This window comes from Podarcis filfolensis, assembly GCF_964270895.1.
Source record: "Podarcis filfolensis genome assembly, chromosome: 8".
In the NCBI taxonomy this organism is placed as follows: domain Eukaryota; kingdom Metazoa; phylum Chordata; class Lepidosauria; order Squamata; family Lacertidae; genus Podarcis; species Podarcis filfolensis.
In genome coordinates this window covers 73,392,832-73,410,819 of record NC_139611.1, presented here as the reverse complement: position 1 = coordinate 73,410,819, position 17,988 = coordinate 73,392,832, and the positions used below count along the sequence as shown (strand labels likewise).

General features: G+C 47.9%; 1 protein-coding gene and 1 long non-coding RNA gene across 2 annotated transcripts in view; one reads left to right on the top strand and one right to left on the bottom strand.

Moving 5' to 3' along the window:
• LOC310769267 overlaps nt 1–405 on the top strand; it is a 122,574-nt gene extending 122,169 nt beyond the window's left edge. Inside the window, exon 2 of the long non-coding RNA XR_014551590.1 lies at nt 235–405. This is a non-coding gene — a long non-coding RNA (uncharacterized lncRNA). The remainder of the gene's footprint in view (nt 1–234) is intronic.
• A 4,277-nt stretch (nt 406–4,682) lies between these two features.
• On the bottom strand, nt 4,683–13,215 carry LOC310769061 (protein NKG7-like). The gene is made up of 5 exons (XM_083628143.1): nt 13,093–13,215; nt 11,337–11,566; nt 8,598–8,747; nt 7,169–7,303; nt 4,683–5,102 (listed from the first exon to the last, which is right to left on the bottom strand). The coding sequence occupies exons 1-5, from the start codon at nt 13,101–13,103 to the stop codon at nt 5,062–5,064; spliced, it is 567 nt and encodes a 188-aa protein (XP_083484269.1). The 5' UTR covers nt 13,104–13,215; the 3' UTR covers nt 4,683–5,061.
• Between the last annotated feature and the right edge of the window lie 4,773 nt (nt 13,216–17,988).

Below are 17,988 nucleotides of genomic sequence, written 5' to 3'. Positions count from 1 at the left end.
TTATAACACAAATAAAGAACACAAACAGAAAAACAAACAATACAAACAAATTCTTGTCATATCCTTATTTTTCTAAACATTGTTAAGTGGGCTTCCCCAGGTCCCACCTATCTGATTTTCATTTTACTTCATCTTTAGCAGTTTACATATATCATAGTTTCTAATCTCTTTTTTTAATCACACTTAAGATAACTTCACATTTTATCACTTACAAATAATATTATTTTAAAATAGACTATCTTCTACTTCTAACCCCACAGCCTATATCCACTTCCAAAGCTATTCTAAGATTTAAATATTAACATATTTTTTCAAATATTCCTTAAACTTCTTCCAGTCTTCTTCCACCATCTCTTCTCTCTGGTCTCGGAGTCTCCCGGTCAGTTCGGCAAGTTCCATATAGTCCAGCATCTTCATCTGCCATTCTTTGATAGTTGGAAAATCTTGTTTCTTCCAATTTTTCACTAGCAATATTCTCGCAACTGTTGTGGCATACAGGAAAAAAGTAACATCCTTTTTGGGGATTTCACCCCCAGAATCAGACCCCATCTCTACTGGCATCTAGTAGCAGCAAGCAAAAGATGGCAGTCCCAGAAAAGAAAAAGTCTAGAATGGAAGCAAGTGAAAAATGGTTCCTAGGGCTGCATGCCACTAGGTAAACTTCCTGGTTGCTTGTTTTAGTATGAATTGAAAACTACCGATAGGGAATAGACAAATCGGTCCATTTCAGTTTCCTGACATTGCTCATTTTTCTGATCTCCCATTCAGCTCACCACATTCCCATATCCCATTTATGATTTCTTAAAGAATAACCCTAACAAAAACTCATTTACATTTTAGTGTTTCTCCTAATAAGCACATTTTTCTAGGCAATTTTGCTTCATATACATATCCTTGCAAGCAGTTCCCATTAATATAATGCCTTTTAATGTTATTTTCATGAATACTTGTTCTTTTATATACTGGATATGCTCAGTTTTAGACACCTTTTCAGGGCAGGGGAACTGCATCATGAAACTGAGAGAAGTGCATATTTTGAAGGGTAGCTTTCTTTCCAGACATGCTAATTATAGAACTTAATATTAAAATGAGAACTGAAACAACTTCTTTCCCCCACCCACTAACTACTGTGTTCAGTAACTGGCATTAGCCTTTAAGCTTTGGAGGTTTATTTTGTGCAAGATGAGAAACCAGACACAAAAACCACACATGGAACCAACAGGTTAACCTCACCCATAGGAGGGATTTTCGTTTCCCCCGCATTTTAAGCTACCCTTTGTCAGGGCCGTCTTTAACAGATGAGGCGCCAGGGTGCAAATATCCACCCAGCGCTCCCAAATTACCATGGATAGTGTTGGGGTGGCCGTAGCTGCGCACTGCCAGCCATGGGGGGGGCACAATTCTCCCCCATGCTGCTGTGGGAGAACGATCCTCACAGAGGCTTGGGAGGGAAGCTGCGCGCCTGCCAGCCTTATGGTTGGTGGGGTGCAGCTGGTGGGTGTGCAGAGAAAGGGAGAGGCCGCCGGCAAAGCCATGCAGCTCTCCCACTCACTGGGGCACCCCTGAGAGGCTGGCGCCCTGGCGCAACACACCACTAAGCCCTATGGGAAAGACGGCTCTGCCCTTTGTTCTGGAGTGTCTCTGATAACTAGAAGCAACAAGCAAAGAAAGGAAATGCAATGCAATGCGAGGAAATGGCCGAATTGGAGGCAAGCCAATAAAAGTTTATTATTTCCTAAAACTCATACACTGCTTGTTTGTAAAAACAAACAAACAAACCTCAAAGCGGTTTACAAAAGTTAAAACAATAACGTGAAGGGAAAAATTACAACCCTGCTTTAAAACATACAAAATTAAAAATACTAAATCAGATTAAAATTACCTCAACTTTCTAAGCATCGGGGTAGGCTTGTCTAAACAGGAGTGATTTTAGCAAGTGCCAGAAGAAATAGTGAAAGCACCTGTTTGATCTCAGTGGGCAGGGCAAAAAATACCAGCTACAGAGGCTTACAGAATATCTTAATATTACTATTACTACTACTACTACTACTACTAATAATAATAATAATAATAATAATAATTTTATTGTTTATACCCCACCCATCTGGCTTGGTTTCGCCAGCCACTCTGGGCAGTTTCCAGCAAATTATAAAAAATAATAATTTTATTATTATAAAAATAATAAATAATAATAAAATGTCAGACATTTAAAACTTAAGATGTTTTCTAAAAGTTGTACAGTGGTACCTCATGTTAAGAACTTAATTCGTTCCAGAGGTCCGTTCTTAACCTGAAACGGTTCTTAACCTGAGGCGTGCTTTCGCTAATGGGGCCTCCTGCTGCCACTGTGCTGCTGGTGTTTGATTTCCATTCTTATCCTGGGGCAAAGTTTTTAACCTGGAGCAACCACTTCCTGGTTAGCGGAGTTTGTAACCCGAAGCGTCTGTAACCTGAGGTACCACTGTATAATTCTTTATCTCCCCAATATCTGATGGGAGGGCATTCCACAGGGAGGGCGCCACTGCCGAGAAGGCCATTCCTTGTTAAGCCCAAAGCCACTCCCGACATAAGAAGGGGGGGTTTGCGGGCTCACGCCCACCTACATCCGTGCGGGGCTGGCTGCGGCCCCGCGCGACTTGGGAATCTTCGGGCCGCGTCATCCCCTGTGCCAGCCAATTGGCTGGCGACAGGGGCGGGGCTAAGCGGGTCATTTAAGGTCGGGGCAGCCCGGGATCTCCCCTTTCTCTCCCTCGGCCAGCTGTGGTTTGGTTTTGCCAGACCGGGTCACAACGCCTTTGGTTTTGGCGGTTAGGCGTTGGTAGGGGTATTGTTATGCAGATGAGGCGGGGGGGAGGAGCGCCATCACCTTCCCCAAATGCTTAGGGGTAGTCTGATAAAGGACTCCGGGAGGCGTTGCCTCGTCCGAAACCTATGGAGGCTAGGGCCTAAAGCGCGCTCCCGAGCGGTGACCCCTTGGGGAGCGCTTAGGGATGTGCATCTCAGGGAGTGCCCCTGTTGGTGTTAACCCTTTCCGGTTCTATGCCGGATAGTCTGATAGGACCAATGCCTAAAGCCAATACCACTCTTACCTGTAATCAATAAAGTTGTGGCCATTTTTCGCCCATTAACCTAAATTCTGGTGTCCAGTGTCTTTATTTATTCCAACTGGGGGGGCGGGAATCGCCACGCAACTATAGTTTCTTTGCAATGTAGCCCTGACAGCTAACTTAGGTTGGGGCTAGCCTTGCATTGCAATGCTTAGCATTAAGAGGTGGCATTTGCCCTACGTTTAAATTGACGAAGATGTTGCCTTCCAAGCATTCGGTGCTGGCCCATGACATGCTGTTGTCTGAGGCTGAACAGCAAATGGTGGCCCTCCCCACATGGCACATGCAGGTCTCGCTATCTGAACACAATGCATTCTCGGGAAATCATTTGTTAAGCGAGCGTTCACATAACAAATCAACGATTTCCATTGAGTCCTATGGGAAATTTTCCAGTGCGGTCCCGGCCATGGAATTTTGGCCCCAAAATGACAAAAAACAACCCCCCCAGAAAATGCTCTGAAACCTCACATAAGGAGAGAGGAAATGCTCCCTTATTTGTCCACTCTCTCCAGCCCACTGCCCCCACCATGGTGTCTGGCAAAACAGCTGCCACAAACCAGCAAAACATCAAAAAGTAAGGCTGGTTTAAGGCTGCTCATTTGTTTATTGTACTACATGCAGGTCAAGCTGTTTGGATATCTGAATCTGCGCTGTGTATAGTGAGATTAGGGTACTGATTATTCATGTTTGGATAAGTGAATTTTTTGCATAACAGGCATTTGGATAGCAGGACCTGCATGTAATATAAGGGAATTTTTGCCAGTTGAAAGAAGAATACCAACCTTAGTCATCCAAACTCTTATTTTCTGCACCTGGAGAACACCAGTCTTTTGAGAAGCTTGAAAACTGAGACAGCTCCTGGGGACCTTGACTATAGCTGTTTGCAGGGAGAAATCTATTTATTTGGAGGCTGCTGTTGCCTCAGTATTGCCCCTGCCTGACACCTGGAAATATCAAGGGAAGTAATAGTGCTACATGTCAGAACTGTTGCTTCACAGGAAAGCTGCTTTGGTCGTCTTTCTTTCAGTGGTGCATTTCATCCTTTGGGGCAATGCATAAGGGGCACCGTGCCTCTTAACACCCAGTGATAGTGTGAAAGTGAGATTAAATCACAAGACAGCACAGGCACTAGCCAATAGACTCCCTCCATGGTCAGTGTTTTACCGGGTCCTTGCAGATTACCAAAACTTACTTCAGTACAGAAAACAGTGCAGTTGTACTGAATGCAGTGAGGACCTTTTTCAAACCATCACTAATGTTACATGTCTTCTGCAATGTAGACATGCCAAAAAGGAGGCAAACCAAATGAGGGCTGAGCAAGGCACTTTATTTATCACGTCGGTTTTGTTTGTTTGCTTGTTTGTTTTGTTTATCTCGGTCATTCTCTACGGAGACGTGTTTCTCCTCCCTGCTTTTTCAACCCATGCAACCATCTTGCGAGGTAAGTCAGGCTGAGAGATGGTGGCTGAACCCATGCCACCCAGCAGGCAAGCATCTGAATTTGGGTCTCCCCAGACAAAGTCCAACACTCTGTTTATATCGCATTATACTTGCAGGGGAAATCATCACAACGAGTTAGCACTGAAAATAGCCTTTTTAATCTCAAGAGTGGATAAGTCAAGGTCTAGTAAGATATGCAGGACAACTATAGTTTGCACAAGCAGGTCAGCCCCTGGCTTCCAGTTGAATTGTGTTATGTCATGGCAAGCCATGGTTTGTTCATGGGAATTGGGGCAAACCGGAAGCCCACTGATGTAAGTCAAACCATGGTCTGGCCATTACATTGGCACTGAGACAACCAAGGCACTTTCCATCATTGTGCCATCGTGATACCCAGAATATGGCTATACTTAACCCAGAGAAATATCCCACGTCTGAGATTTCATGATAGGAGAGCAGCCATGTTCTTATTGGCAGTTCTTCTGGTCCCGGTGGCAGAGTTGGGCCACCAGACTTAGTAGGTAGATGTTTTGTGACTCAATATCTGTAGTACAGCTAGGTGGAAGAAAACAGGAGGGGGGGAGAGAGAGAGAGATTTTAGCTCCTAAAATACAAAACACCTCAGGTCCTGATAGGAATCCAATTCCTCATGCTTCTCTGGTCATCAGATCATTTGCCTCCTCAGCTAGTCTGCACAGCTCAAACACCTACTTTCTGGTGCTTGTTTCTTAAAGTCCCCCCATTCCCCAGACATGCTGCAAAACAAATTATGCATTTCCTGGGCAATCAGCAGGTCCAGGAGAATTAAATTATCAATCTGAGTGGGAGCAAATTCTGGATTTCCTCTCTTAATTTGGTGTTATGAGTTCACATGGTGGGGGCTTTTCTGAGCTCACTCTCCCCACCCCCATTTTACCCTTGGAAAATGAGAATTTTCTCTTTTAGGATTATAGCTGAATTGCTGGGCTTTTTTTTTGCTAGCTTTTGAAATACTGTTTCAGCTGCCCCTTTCTTTACTCCTTCCAGTATAAATATAGATATAACAATCTACATATTTGGCAATCCCAATTCCTCTTCACTGCAAAAACATGTAAGACTCAGATCCTCTCACCTGCTCTTGATTCCTCCATTCTCTGCAGCGTGAGAAAGAAACTCAGAGTGTGAAACTCTGAGCAATGTCTGGCAAATGTACACACCCAATAAATAAATAAAAACTAACACGTAAAAGAAAGGAGTTTGTATAAGCCCATCGGTTCTCTGAGATCCCTGAGCTAGGGCCAGACAATTTTAAATTCAGTTCTCTACATTTCTGCAGCAATCTGAATTTTTCTTTTTTAAAGAAAACCTCATTAAAACCGTCCAGCTTTTTAGTGCAATTTTTCACAACTAAATAAATTGTTGTGCACACTTTGGGCTAATGTACACAATTTTGCAAACACTTTCCCCCCAATACAGTGGTACCTTGGTTCTCAAACACCTTGGTACTCAAACACTGCAAACCCAGTGTTCCAGTTTGCAAACTTTTTTTGGAAGTCGAACATGCTCCATTTTGAGTGTTACGCTTCTGTTTTGAGTGCCACACTTCCATTTCGAGTGTTACACTGAGGTCTGTCTTGTTTTTGCTATTTATTTTGTGTTTTTGTTTTTGCGGCTCTTGATTGTTTTGTTTTTGTGACTGTGTTTGAACCCAGTTCAGCTACTGATTGATTTTGTGACTGCAGTACATTGTTTATCGCTTTCATTTTATGAATCAATGGTCTCGTTAGATAGTAAAATTCATTAAATTGCTGTTTTAGGGGTTGTTTTTAAAAGTCTGGAACGGACCAATCTATTTTGCATTACTTTCTATCTATAGGATAGTGCACCTTGGTTTTGGAACAGACCTCCAGAACGAATTAAGATTGAGAACCAAGATACCACTGGAAAGTGAATTTTGTACGTTCCTTTGACTAATATAGTCGTTTTGATGCACCTGTTCCCTTAACATATGCATATATTTTTTTTGCAAATATTGGTTGTAGAACTGCAACACAAAATTTTGAGAAGTGCGAATTTTGAAGGATGGCTGGGTTTCCGTTCTCATATCGGTTTGGAAAGTGTGATATTGATAGTTTTGCCTTTAATGTGAACTGAATCAAATTTATCCCCTGTCCCAACTTGCAGGAAGGTTTTCTTTAAATTACAGTGGTACCTCAGGTTAAGTACTTAATTCGTTCCGGAGGTCCGTACTTAACCTGAAACTGTTCTTAACCTGAAGCACAACTTTAGCTAATGGGGCCTCCTGCTGCTGCCATGCTGCTGGAGCACGATTTCTGTTCTCATCCTGAAACAAAGTTCCTAACCTGAAGCATTATTTCTGGGTTAGCGGAGTCTGTAACCTGAAGCGTATGTAACCTGAAGCGTATGTAACCCGAGATACCACTGTAAAAAAAGGGAGGGATTCATCCAAAAATCGTATTGTTCCCTTGCAGTCTGGACCAAAACCACCCAGAATGTCTACCATCTGATTCTCCTCCATTTCTAGGCTCAACTCTAGCCTTTCCCCCTCTCATAATTAAGAAGTGACAAGGCTAAGGCCACACCTGCAGATGTTTGGGGCCCATGTGCAAAGCTCGACTCACCTGTAATGAGGTGCATAGGAACGGAAGCCCAGCCCAAGCCATAGGACGAACCGAATGCGAGTGAATAATTGGTGTAAGGTTGCGAGTGCCTCTGCACGTATGTAAATATCGCCATTCCAATCAAGATTAAGAGAGCTGGGGGCAAAAAAAGGAGATTTTAAAAATGAGAATATATAAATTAAAAACAAAACAACATAATTGCATAGGAAGAAAATAGTATAAAACACTAACATACAAAAAAAAAACAACCCAACCCCAACACACATACCCAATAGTCACAGCTCACAGTCCATCAAAGGCCCGGAAATAAAGGTAAGAATTTACCTGAAGAAGATTCTGGCGAGGGGTGTATAAATAAAACAACAACAACAACAACAATAACTTATGCCCCGCCCATCTGGCTGGGCCTCCCCAGCCACTCTGGGCAGTTTCCAACAGAATATTAAAAACACAATAAAACATCAAACATTGAAAAGTTCCCTAAACAGGGCTGCCTTCAGATGTTTTCTAAAAGTCAGGTAGTTGTTTATTTCCTTGACATCTGATGGGAGGGCGTTCCACAGGGCGGGCGCCACTACCAAGAAGGCCCTCTGCCTGGTGTAGCAGAACTGGCACACACCAGGGCAAGCTGGGGATGGGGAAGGTGAGGTTGGTGCAGGAAGCACTCCTGGGGTGACTGAGGATGACGAAGAGATGGAGGGCAGTGCACAGGAACCGGAACAACAGAACCCATCACCAGAGCCAGAGAGGACCTGTCTCCACAAACATGGCAGGTTCTGAGGCATAGGGAGCAGCAAGTGGGGCACTCCAGGAGGCTGAGGCAGGCAAGGGCCCACAGCCCAGCTCCTTAGCTGGCCAGGTGGGGCTCGCTAGCTCTGGGAGGAGGTGGGCGATTCTTCAGCTGGCATAGGCTTGGAACAGGTGAGGATCCCATGCCTTGCCAAACCCAAATGCCGCAATCAGCATGCAAGGCATAAAATGGCAGTGGAGCTGAGGTGCTGTGTCTGCTCCACTGTCCATTGTTGATGGACCACAGCTTGGGTGCTCCAGGATCTCTGTGGGACTGTGCTTTGGTTTGGACTACGGACCTGTGAGGACTGAGGATTTGATATATTTGCTACCAGATAGGCCAGGGTTTCAGGACAGGAGTCTTCACTCTTGGGTCCCCAGGTATTGTTGGCCTACAACAAGTCCTGTCCTACCCAGGCAGCTTTGTCAATGGTCAACGAAGGTGGGAGTTGTTGTCTTCTAGGGACTCAAGGTTGAAGAATCCTGACTAGCCAGCAGCAGCTCTTTGGAATTCCCAGGAAAGGAGTCTTCTTTCTCAACTCTACTGGAGATGGTGGGGATTGAACCTGGGAGCTTCTGTATGCAAAGCAAGTGCTCTATCACTGAGCCCTTCTGGGATAAGAACCCACATTGGGGTTACCTGAAACAAGGCTGAAGGTGACGGCGGCTCTCAGCAGGGATATGTTGAACAGCAGGTCACGTTCAAACGAGATGCAGACGCACAACAGAGAAAAGAAGCTGCAGAAACATGCAATCACCAGGAAGGCTCGGGTGAAGTGGATATGTATGGCTGTGGTTCAGAAAAGGAAGCATTAGGAAGGGCAAGGATTCTGGGTAGAGTGACTGGGTGGTCGCCGACAAAGTAGTGCCACCGAAATCAGTGCACCTGAGTTAGTCATGCCCATGAATTTTAGTGGGTCTACTCTGAGTAGGCTAGCGGTCGAGGCAACCCATTCTTGCTCCCGGCTTAAAGAAGAAAGTTAACGTAAGAATTTAAGAGGAGTCTTGTTGGATCAAACCAATGGCCTATCTAGTCCAGCATCCTCTTTGCCGCAGTCCCTATGGACACTGGCGGAGGAAGGGGGGTGCAGTGGATACGATCTGCCCCGGGTGTCATCCCTGAGGGGGGTGACATCGCCACCCCACCCACGTGGATGGCTAGTGTTAGGATTCTTTTCACATGTTGCAGTCATGGGATTGTTCTTATCACATGACCGTGTATGTTTTCATTCCACATTGTGGGAAGTCACGGAGACAGGATGTTTGTATTACTGTGTTACCGTGATGTAGGACGTTTGTCCTTTGTTCTTTCTCTTTTTGGTGTCTGATGCTGAAGAGGAAGGAGCTGAGTTACGATGCTCCGAATGTGTATATGTAAATAAATGTAGTTTAGCCAAATGCTGCGCTACTGAGTCTGTACGCTGATCCTGAAGTGTGCCGATTCCTCTAAGGTATCGGTCGCTGTGATGTTCGGGCTGGAGAAAGATTTTGAATCTCCCGAACAAATGACCAGGAGGGAGAGAACATGCCAGTCAGGCATGTGTCTCTGCCAGACTCCTACTCATGTGTAGGACCACCCTGGGGTGTCATCCCTGAGGAAGGTGACATCACCCCCCACCCCACCCCGGGATTCTCGCCCCCCCCCTGTGGGTGGCTAGCCCTGCCCCCAGGTGCACAGCATGGGAAGTCCGTAATCAGGATGTGAGCACAATGACCCTGTCTAACTGCTGTTCACCAGAGATATTCAAAGACATGCACCTGGTATTCAAAGACATGCACCTTCTGATCTTGGAGGTTTGAATGCCGCCATCATGACGAGGAGCCCTTGTCAGCCACACCCTCCACAAATTTGTCTTACCCCCCTCCCCTTTAAAGTCAAACGTTTTGACAAACGTGATGTCACTTTTGTAACATTAACTGGTAGAAACAGCACTTTGGGGGTACATGGCTTCCTCCAAAGAATTCTGGGAACTGTAGTTTTGCCGCTCACTACAGTTCCCAGGGTTCTTTAGAGGAAGCCATGTTCTTTAAACATACAGTGTGGGTGTCATCCATGACTCACAACATGGTCGTTCTGTTCGTAGAATCCTAGCACTGGTGGGGTTTCGTAGGCCATCAAGGCTGGGTACACGCCACATATTTCAAGCACATGACTTTCCCCCAAAGAATTCTGGGCACTGTAGTTTAAGTGCCACAGAACTATGGTTCCCAGAAAGTACCCTTAACTAACTATATCTTTTGCACAAAGGTGGAAGATGCTGCAGCTATCATTATGGTATGAGAACATTTGGAATCCATAGGTACTGGCTCTTTGGGCACCCGAGAACCCACAAAATTCCCCATGAAGGGGCCAGGCATCCACAAATTTTGGTGCCAGAGCCATGCACGCTGCATGGCACCCATGGGCCCAGGCAGCCGCAGTCATGGGGCCAAGTTGGCAATCCTGTTGGAATCTGGCAATTGCTGGGGAGAAATGATGTATAATTTGAGGGTCTCCAATCAACTGGAAAATCCATTTCTATGTCATATGGTGGAGGCCTTTATTTCTTACACCATTTCAAAATATCTTCATAACCCTCTGCCTCTTTTAATGTGTGAAATATGGGCATCTTTAAGACTCTTTTTTTGAGTTCTACTACCCATTGCTGCAACTAGGGGTACTAGACCTCCAGGGTTGAGCTGGAGTCTTCAGGTTTGCCTTCCCTCCTCCAAGTGGCAGGTGAAGAGCACAAGTCACCAGGTCAGTGAGAGCAAAGAAGAAGAAGAGGAAGAAGAAGACACTGCATCCTGCCCCCCTCCCTTCACTCCTTCCCTCTCCCAATTAAGCTTCATCTTTGCAAATGGTCTCAGAGACTGTGGTTAATGTTTAATGACATCATAGGGGCCCACCCCATGACATCACCAGTGGGGACACCTCTGCAAATAGAACGTTTTATGTGCATTGTACAAATGTGACACTAGATGGTGATGGTGTGATGGTGAGGTTATGGGAAATTCAATATATATTTTTAAACATTTTTTTAAAAAGCATTTTCACAGCATGCATATATATATATATATATATATATATATATATATATATATATATATTCATATATTCAGACTAGGTCTCAGGGCTCTGAAATCACAGGGTCTATGATGTTCCTGACCTGGTAACCCTTGCCGTAGCCCTATGTGTTGATACTACCTGAGCTATCATACATGCCATTATTTCTGTTGTTGTATTGTACTGTTTATATACAGCAGAATCTGGAGGCCTGTACATTGAGTGGAAACGCCGCTGTCTGTTCCTAACTTAAAGGCAGGTCCAGATACTTGGAAACCCAGTTTTGACATGCTTGCATTTTATAGAATGATACAGAAGTGGAAAAGACCTTACCGAGTAGATTGAACCAATACATGGTGCAATCTGGACCCACGCAGATAGTCCAGAGGCCACTGTGAACCAGGCCTTTTTTGGTACTTTGCAGTACCCAGTAGGGGGTACTCAGGGAAATAAACTCCAGCAGCAAGCTTCCAGCAGAGCAGATGGCGCTGCTGATCCGCAGCGGTTCCATCAAGAGATCGAGGCGTGCTAGCACTCTTAAGGACATCGTGGAAGTGGGACTGCTGCGTGGAGGACACGAGAGGAAGCATTACCATCAGGGACGTGAAAAGGTGCAAGGCAAAAGAAAGGTGCAGTTGGACAAGGTAGATAAGGAGCGACGGATACATTTCTGGGTGAGTTTGAGTAGGTCAGTAGGGATTTCCCTTTCCCCAAACAGCAAGGACTAAAGAACTCCACCCACCCACTTGCAAATTAGGTAAAGGGACCCCTGACCATTAGGTCCAGTCGTGACCGACTCTGGGGTTGCGGCGCTCATCTCGCTTTATTGGCCGAGGGAGCCGGCGTACAGCTTCTGGGTCATGTGGCCAGCATGACTAAGCCGCTTCTGATGAACCAGAGCAGCACACGGAAACGCCGTTTACCTTCCCGCCAGAGCGGTACCTATTTATCTACTTGCACTTTGACGTGCTTTCGAACTGCTAGGTTGGCAGGAGCAGGGACTGAGCAACGGGAGCTCACCCTGTCGCAGGGATTTGAACCGCCGACCTTCTGATCGGCAAGTCCTAAGCTCTGTGGTTTAACCCACAGCGCCACCCACATCCCACCCACCCTGCAAATTAGGTTGCTGAAAAAAGAACTCTTGGGGGGAAACCAGGTACTCAGCTACATTAGTCAGAAAACAGTGATTTCATTGTGTTATAAACATGCAACACCAGATGGCGGCGGAGAGCACAAAACGTTTCTACAGTTGGTACCTTGGTTCTCAAACACTTTGGTACTCAAACAACATGGAAACCAAACACTGCAAACCCAGAAGTAAGTGTTCCTGTTTGTGAACTTTTTCCGGAAGCCGAATGTGCTTCATTTTGAGCTCCACACTTCCATTTTGAGTGTTACACTGAGGTCCGTCTATTTTTTCTATTTATTTTGCATTTTTGCTGCTCTTTTTGTTTTGTTTTTGTGACTGTGGAACCCAGTTCAGCTACTAATGGATTGATTGTGTGACTGCAGTATATTGCGTATTGCTTTTATTTTATGGATCAATGGTCTTGTTAGATAGTAAAATTCGTGTTAAATTGCTGTTTTAGGGGTTTTTAAAAGTCTGGAACAGATGAATCCATTTTGCATTACTTTCTATGGGAGAGCATGCCTTGGTTTTGGAACGCTTTGGTTTTGGAGCAGACTTCCGGAACAGATTACGTTTGAGAACCAAAGGTACCACTGTGTAGCGTTTCTATAGGCTGTTTTTCTTTTGTCATAATGATTTAATGTCTCAGTTACTTATAGCGCCCCCCCCCCCGTGTGTCGATCAGGCATCCCCAAACTCAGCCCTCCAGATGTTTTGGGATTACAACTCCCATCATCCCTAGCTAACAGGACCAGTGGTCAGGGATGATGGGAATTGTAGTCCCAAAACATCTGGAGGACCAAGTTTGGGGGTGCCTGGTGTAGATTCACCCTGGGACCTCTGACCTTGCTGATGTCTTTCAATTTCCTCATGCCTTTCGAATGAAATTGAGCAACACTTGTTGGGGGCACAATATCTCACCCTTATGGCACCCTCCACACAGTAGGATCTCAGCCTCACCTTTGTGCCATTTTTCGCTGTCCTTTGTGATGAAGATGAGATGGAGAAACATCTACTTCTTCTGAAATTCATCTGGTTGCCTAGGTGACTCGGGTGCTCCAGACGCTTCCAATCCATGTGAATTCTGACCAATCAGATTCTTGGGGCTTTCCATCCTCAAAGATTCTAGCCAATCGGTTCCATATTGTCCAGCAACAGGAAAGGTTGTTGTTGTTTTGTAATTTTGTGGAGAAAAACCTTCTTTCCATGCAATTTTGCATCCTTACATAAAGCAGAATCCAGCCTAATTCATGGTGCTGCTAAAATAGGACAGCATTATAAGTTCCACCTGGCTTTTGTTTTAATCCATGGGTAATTGATTTCCAGGTTCCAATTTATCCAGGTGGGCACTTAGGCATCACCCAAAAAGAGGACACTTGAGACGACAGATTTGCATGACATTTGCTTATCCTGGCAGGAGGCCCTTCTGCTGGACAGTGAAGCATCTGTTGACCTCCTGTGCAGGGTTTGTCTCAAGGCACTTAAGCACTTGCAGAAGCATGGTGTGGACCCTCTCCTCCACATGCCAGAATAGTTTATGTTCCTCTTTGCCCACACCCTGACCTTCTCAGTGGGGCTGAAGGTCCAGGATACCTTCCTCAGTGAGGGGGAGCGTCGAGGTGCTGTTTCGTGTGGGGCTGCTATTGATACACTTGGCTCTGGGCTCCATGGGGGGAAAAACCTATGCAACTGTACAGGACTAGTAGAGACCCTGGAGAAGCATCTCAGTACCCTGGCTCACCTCCTGTGAAGAAGACGCATTCATGGATGAGGTGCATGATGTGCCCGTCTCAGGCCGTAACTTGGAAAGTGAATGCAGAGCCCAGCTGAATGAGCAGTAGGCCCCTCAGCATGGATTTCAGTGCAGACCAGAGCTTCCATGGCAAAGGCCATCTCTGATGAACTGGAGGGTATACATGGGACGTTGATGAGGATCCCAGAAGCCATACACCTACATTTAAAACCCCCCAGATCACAGCTGAGACACCCCTCCATCCACCCCACCCCACCCCAAGGAGAAGGAGAAGCGAGAGAAGGTCCCCAAAGTGCCAGGCCAGAGGCAAAGAAGAAGCTAGACACATGTAAGAAGATGAAATATACTCAGAGTCGCAAAGTGATTTCATGCTCTTTATTCAGCTCATAGTGGTGAGGAGGAATGAATGGATGTCCCCTCAAAGTATCTGCTTTATATACATTATTTACACAATGGGCTGCACATGATTGGCTAATTCTGGAATTCTACTGTAAGCCAATCAGGTTGTGGATTCACTTATATCTGGAGCATGATTGGGTGGTTCCTGCCAACCAGTCATACTGCTGCATTGCTCTAGGACCAATCAGACTGCTGCATTCTGAATCCTATTGTTCTAGGACCAATCAGACTGCTGCAATTTGGATCCTATTGTTCTAGGACCAATCAGACTGCTGCAGTTTGGATCCTATTCAACTCAGTACATAACACCCCTCCCCTCTAAGTTCCAGTCCTGTCCGGGAGGTCGCATTCATAGTCCTCGAGGTACGCCGGCGGTCTACGTGTGCGTTGCGGCCTGGGGTGTTCCCTGGTCCGGGGTTCAGGTTCTGGCTCGTGTTCCAAGGATGCTGGCTGTGATGGGGCTGTTTGGTCTGGCGCAACCGGCTCGCTCAGTCGTCGTTCTGGTTCCGGTGACCTTTCAGCCTCGCGGGTCCTCTCTGTATTTACTGATTCTGCCTCTCCTGCTGGCCCCTCCTGCTCTATGGGCCTCACTGCCCCTCTGTTCCTTTGGGACTCCTCTGACCTTTCCTCCTCCTGGTTTTCTCCTGGGAATCGTCGCCGTATCTGGTCGCAGTGGCGGCGCCAGCATTGCCCCCCATCCGTTAGCACCTCGTATGACACGGGGCCAGTGACCCAGGTGATTGTGGCGGGTACCCATGCTGGGCCTGCCCCAAAATTCTTTGCGTACACTGGGTCCTGGGCCTCGAAGGTCCAGGGGTTCCTGCCTTCCCCCATCACTACCTCATCCTGAGCCCTATCGGGGTGAAGGCGGTCCAATCTGATTGCAAGGCGCCGACCCATTAGTAGTTCAGCGGGGCTCCGGCCAGTCGTTGAGCTGGGGGTGCTGTGCTGTGCTAGGAGGAATGTGGCAAGGCGGTACTCCCAATCCCCTTGCGTCATGCAGCGAAGGGTGTCCTTGGTGGTCCGCACCATGCGTTCTGCTTGTCCATTGGTGGCAGGGTGGAATGGCGCCGAACGGATGTGGCGGATGGCGTTCTGCGCTGTGAAGGTTTGGAATTCTCCTGACGTAAATGCAGTCCCGTTGTCTGAGACGAGAGTGTCAGGGAGCCCGTGGGTTGCAAACAGTCTGCGTAGTACCCGGATGGCTGCGGATGTAGAAGCGGACGGTACCAGTGCGACTTCCAGCCATTTGGTGTAGGAGTCCACCACTATGAAGAATGTTTTCCCCTGAAAGGGGCCAGCGAAGTCCACATGCAGGCGTGACCAAGGGGCTCGGGCGGACTCCCAGGACTGGACTGGGGCCCTTGGGGGATCTGGGCGGGATTCTTGGCAGGCCTGGCAGTGTTTGACCCAGGCCTCTATCTCTCCGTCGATCCCCGGCCACCACACATAACTTCTGGCAAGGGCCTTCATTCTTACTACCCCTGGGTGTGTCTCGTGTAGGGCTGTGAGGACCCTTTTGCGGAGGGGCTGGGGAACAACGACCCTGCTTCCCCATAACAGGCACCCCTTGTGGGCTGACAGTTCATGTTTACGGGTTGTGTAGCCGGCGAATTCTGGCCCGGGGCTGCTGCTGGGCCATCCCCTCCACACCCAGTCCAGGACTCGGGAGATGACCCTATCTTTCTTGGAATGGTGTGCAACTTCTTGTGCCTGAATGGGGCGGTCAGGAAGCAGCTCCAGGCTCATAACCTCTTGTGCAGGTGCTGGGTCGGGGCCTGTTTCCGGTAGTGGTAGCCTGCTGAGGGCGTCCGCATGGCCCATCGCCTTCCCAGGGCGGTGAATCAGTGCATACTGGTAGCTGGCAAGGAAAATTGACCACCTGAGGACGCGAGGAGACAGCACTTGGGGGTCTGCTTTTCGGGGGCAAACAAGCCAAGCAACGGCTTGTGGTCAGTCACGATGGTGAAGGGCCGCCCGTACAAGAAATCATGGAATTTTTTTACTCCCTTCACGATTGCCAGCCCCTCGTCTATTTGCGAGTAGTTCCGCTCGGTTGCGTTGAGTGTCTGGGAAAAGTATGCTACCGGTACCTCTCTTCCATCCGGAAGTTGGTGTCCCAGGACAGCGCCAATGCCATAGGGTGAGGCGTCGCATGCTAGCACCACCGGCAGCCTCTCGTCGAAGTGTGCCAAGACCGAGTTTGAGACAAGCAAGTCCTTGACTGCCTGGAATGCAGCCTCCTGGCGCTGGCCCCACACCCAAGGGGCCCGCTTGTCCAGGAGTCTGTGTAGGGGCTCCGCTACCGCCGCCTTGTGGGGAAGGAAGGAATGGTAAAAGTTCAATAGTCCCAAGAAGGCCTGAAGTTCAGTCTTGCTCTTGGGCGCTGGGGCATCACAAATGGCCCGTACCTTGTCCCCAGTCGGGTGGACCCCTTCTGCGTCCACCATAAATCCCAGAAAGTCCACCTGAGGCACTCCTAGTAGACATTTTTCCCGCTTCACCTTGAGACCCGCCGTCTGGAAACGGTGCAGAACGGTGCGGAGGCGGTCCTCAAACTCCTCTGGTGTGGGCCCGGCAATCAACACGTCATCGAAGAAGGGGGTGACGCCAGGAATCCCTTTAAGGAGCGAGTCCATTAGATTCTGGAATATGCCTGGTGCCACACTGACACCGAATTGCAGCCGCTTTACCCTGAACGCTCCTCTGTGCGTCACAATCGTCTGTGCCTCTGCTGTGGCCTCATCTACTGGCAGCTGTTGATATGCTTGGGCCAGGTCCAGCTTGCCAAAAATTTTCGACCCAGTCAGGGTGGCAAGGACATGGCTGACCACTGGCACTGGGTATGCATGGGCTGTGAGGGCCTTGTTTATGGTACATTTGTAGTCTGCGCAGATGCGGACCGAACCATTAGGCTTGACGGGTGTGACGATTGGGGTTTCCCAGGGGGCATTAGGCACCGGCTCCAGCACTCCTTGCTCCACGAGCCGGTCCAATTCCTCGTCTATACGGGGTTTCAGGGCAAACGGGACCCGGCGGGCCTTGAGCCTGACCGGTCTTACTGCGGGGTCAAGCTGTAGAGCAATGGGGGGGCCCGTATACTGTCCCAATTTCCCATCGAAAACCGCTGGAAATTCCTTGCATATGGCGTCCACGTCCACTTGTAAGCTAGTGTGGTTCACCCCAGTGATGGCTAGCCCCAGTGGTCCAAACCATGCCAATCCCAGTAAGCTAATGTAGGGGCCCTTGACCACAAGCAAGTCCAGTTGCCGCGTCCGCCCTTGGTACTGCACCCTGAAGGTCCCCACCCCCATTGTGGGGACCTTACGTTTCTGGAAGTCCCGGAGGGTGAATGGGGCCGGCCTGAGTTTGGGACCCCCAGTAGGACACAGTTTCCTTAAGGCCCTTGCCGAGATTATGGATAGAGTTGAACCCGTGTCAAGCTCCATGCGGCATGGGGCTCCCTCTATCTGTACCTCTACATAAATTTTCTCTACGTTGGGGTGGGGCAACTGGTACACCTGGAAGTCTGTGAGCTCTGTCGAGTTGCCTTGGTGCGTTGGGCCCCGGGACCTGGGGCTCTTGGATTGGTCATCTGATGCCTGGCGTCGGGTGGGCCGAGCTCGACACACCCGGGCGATGTGTCCCGATTTTCTGCACTGCCTGCACTCTGCGTTGCGGAAACAGCAGGTCCTCCTCTCGTG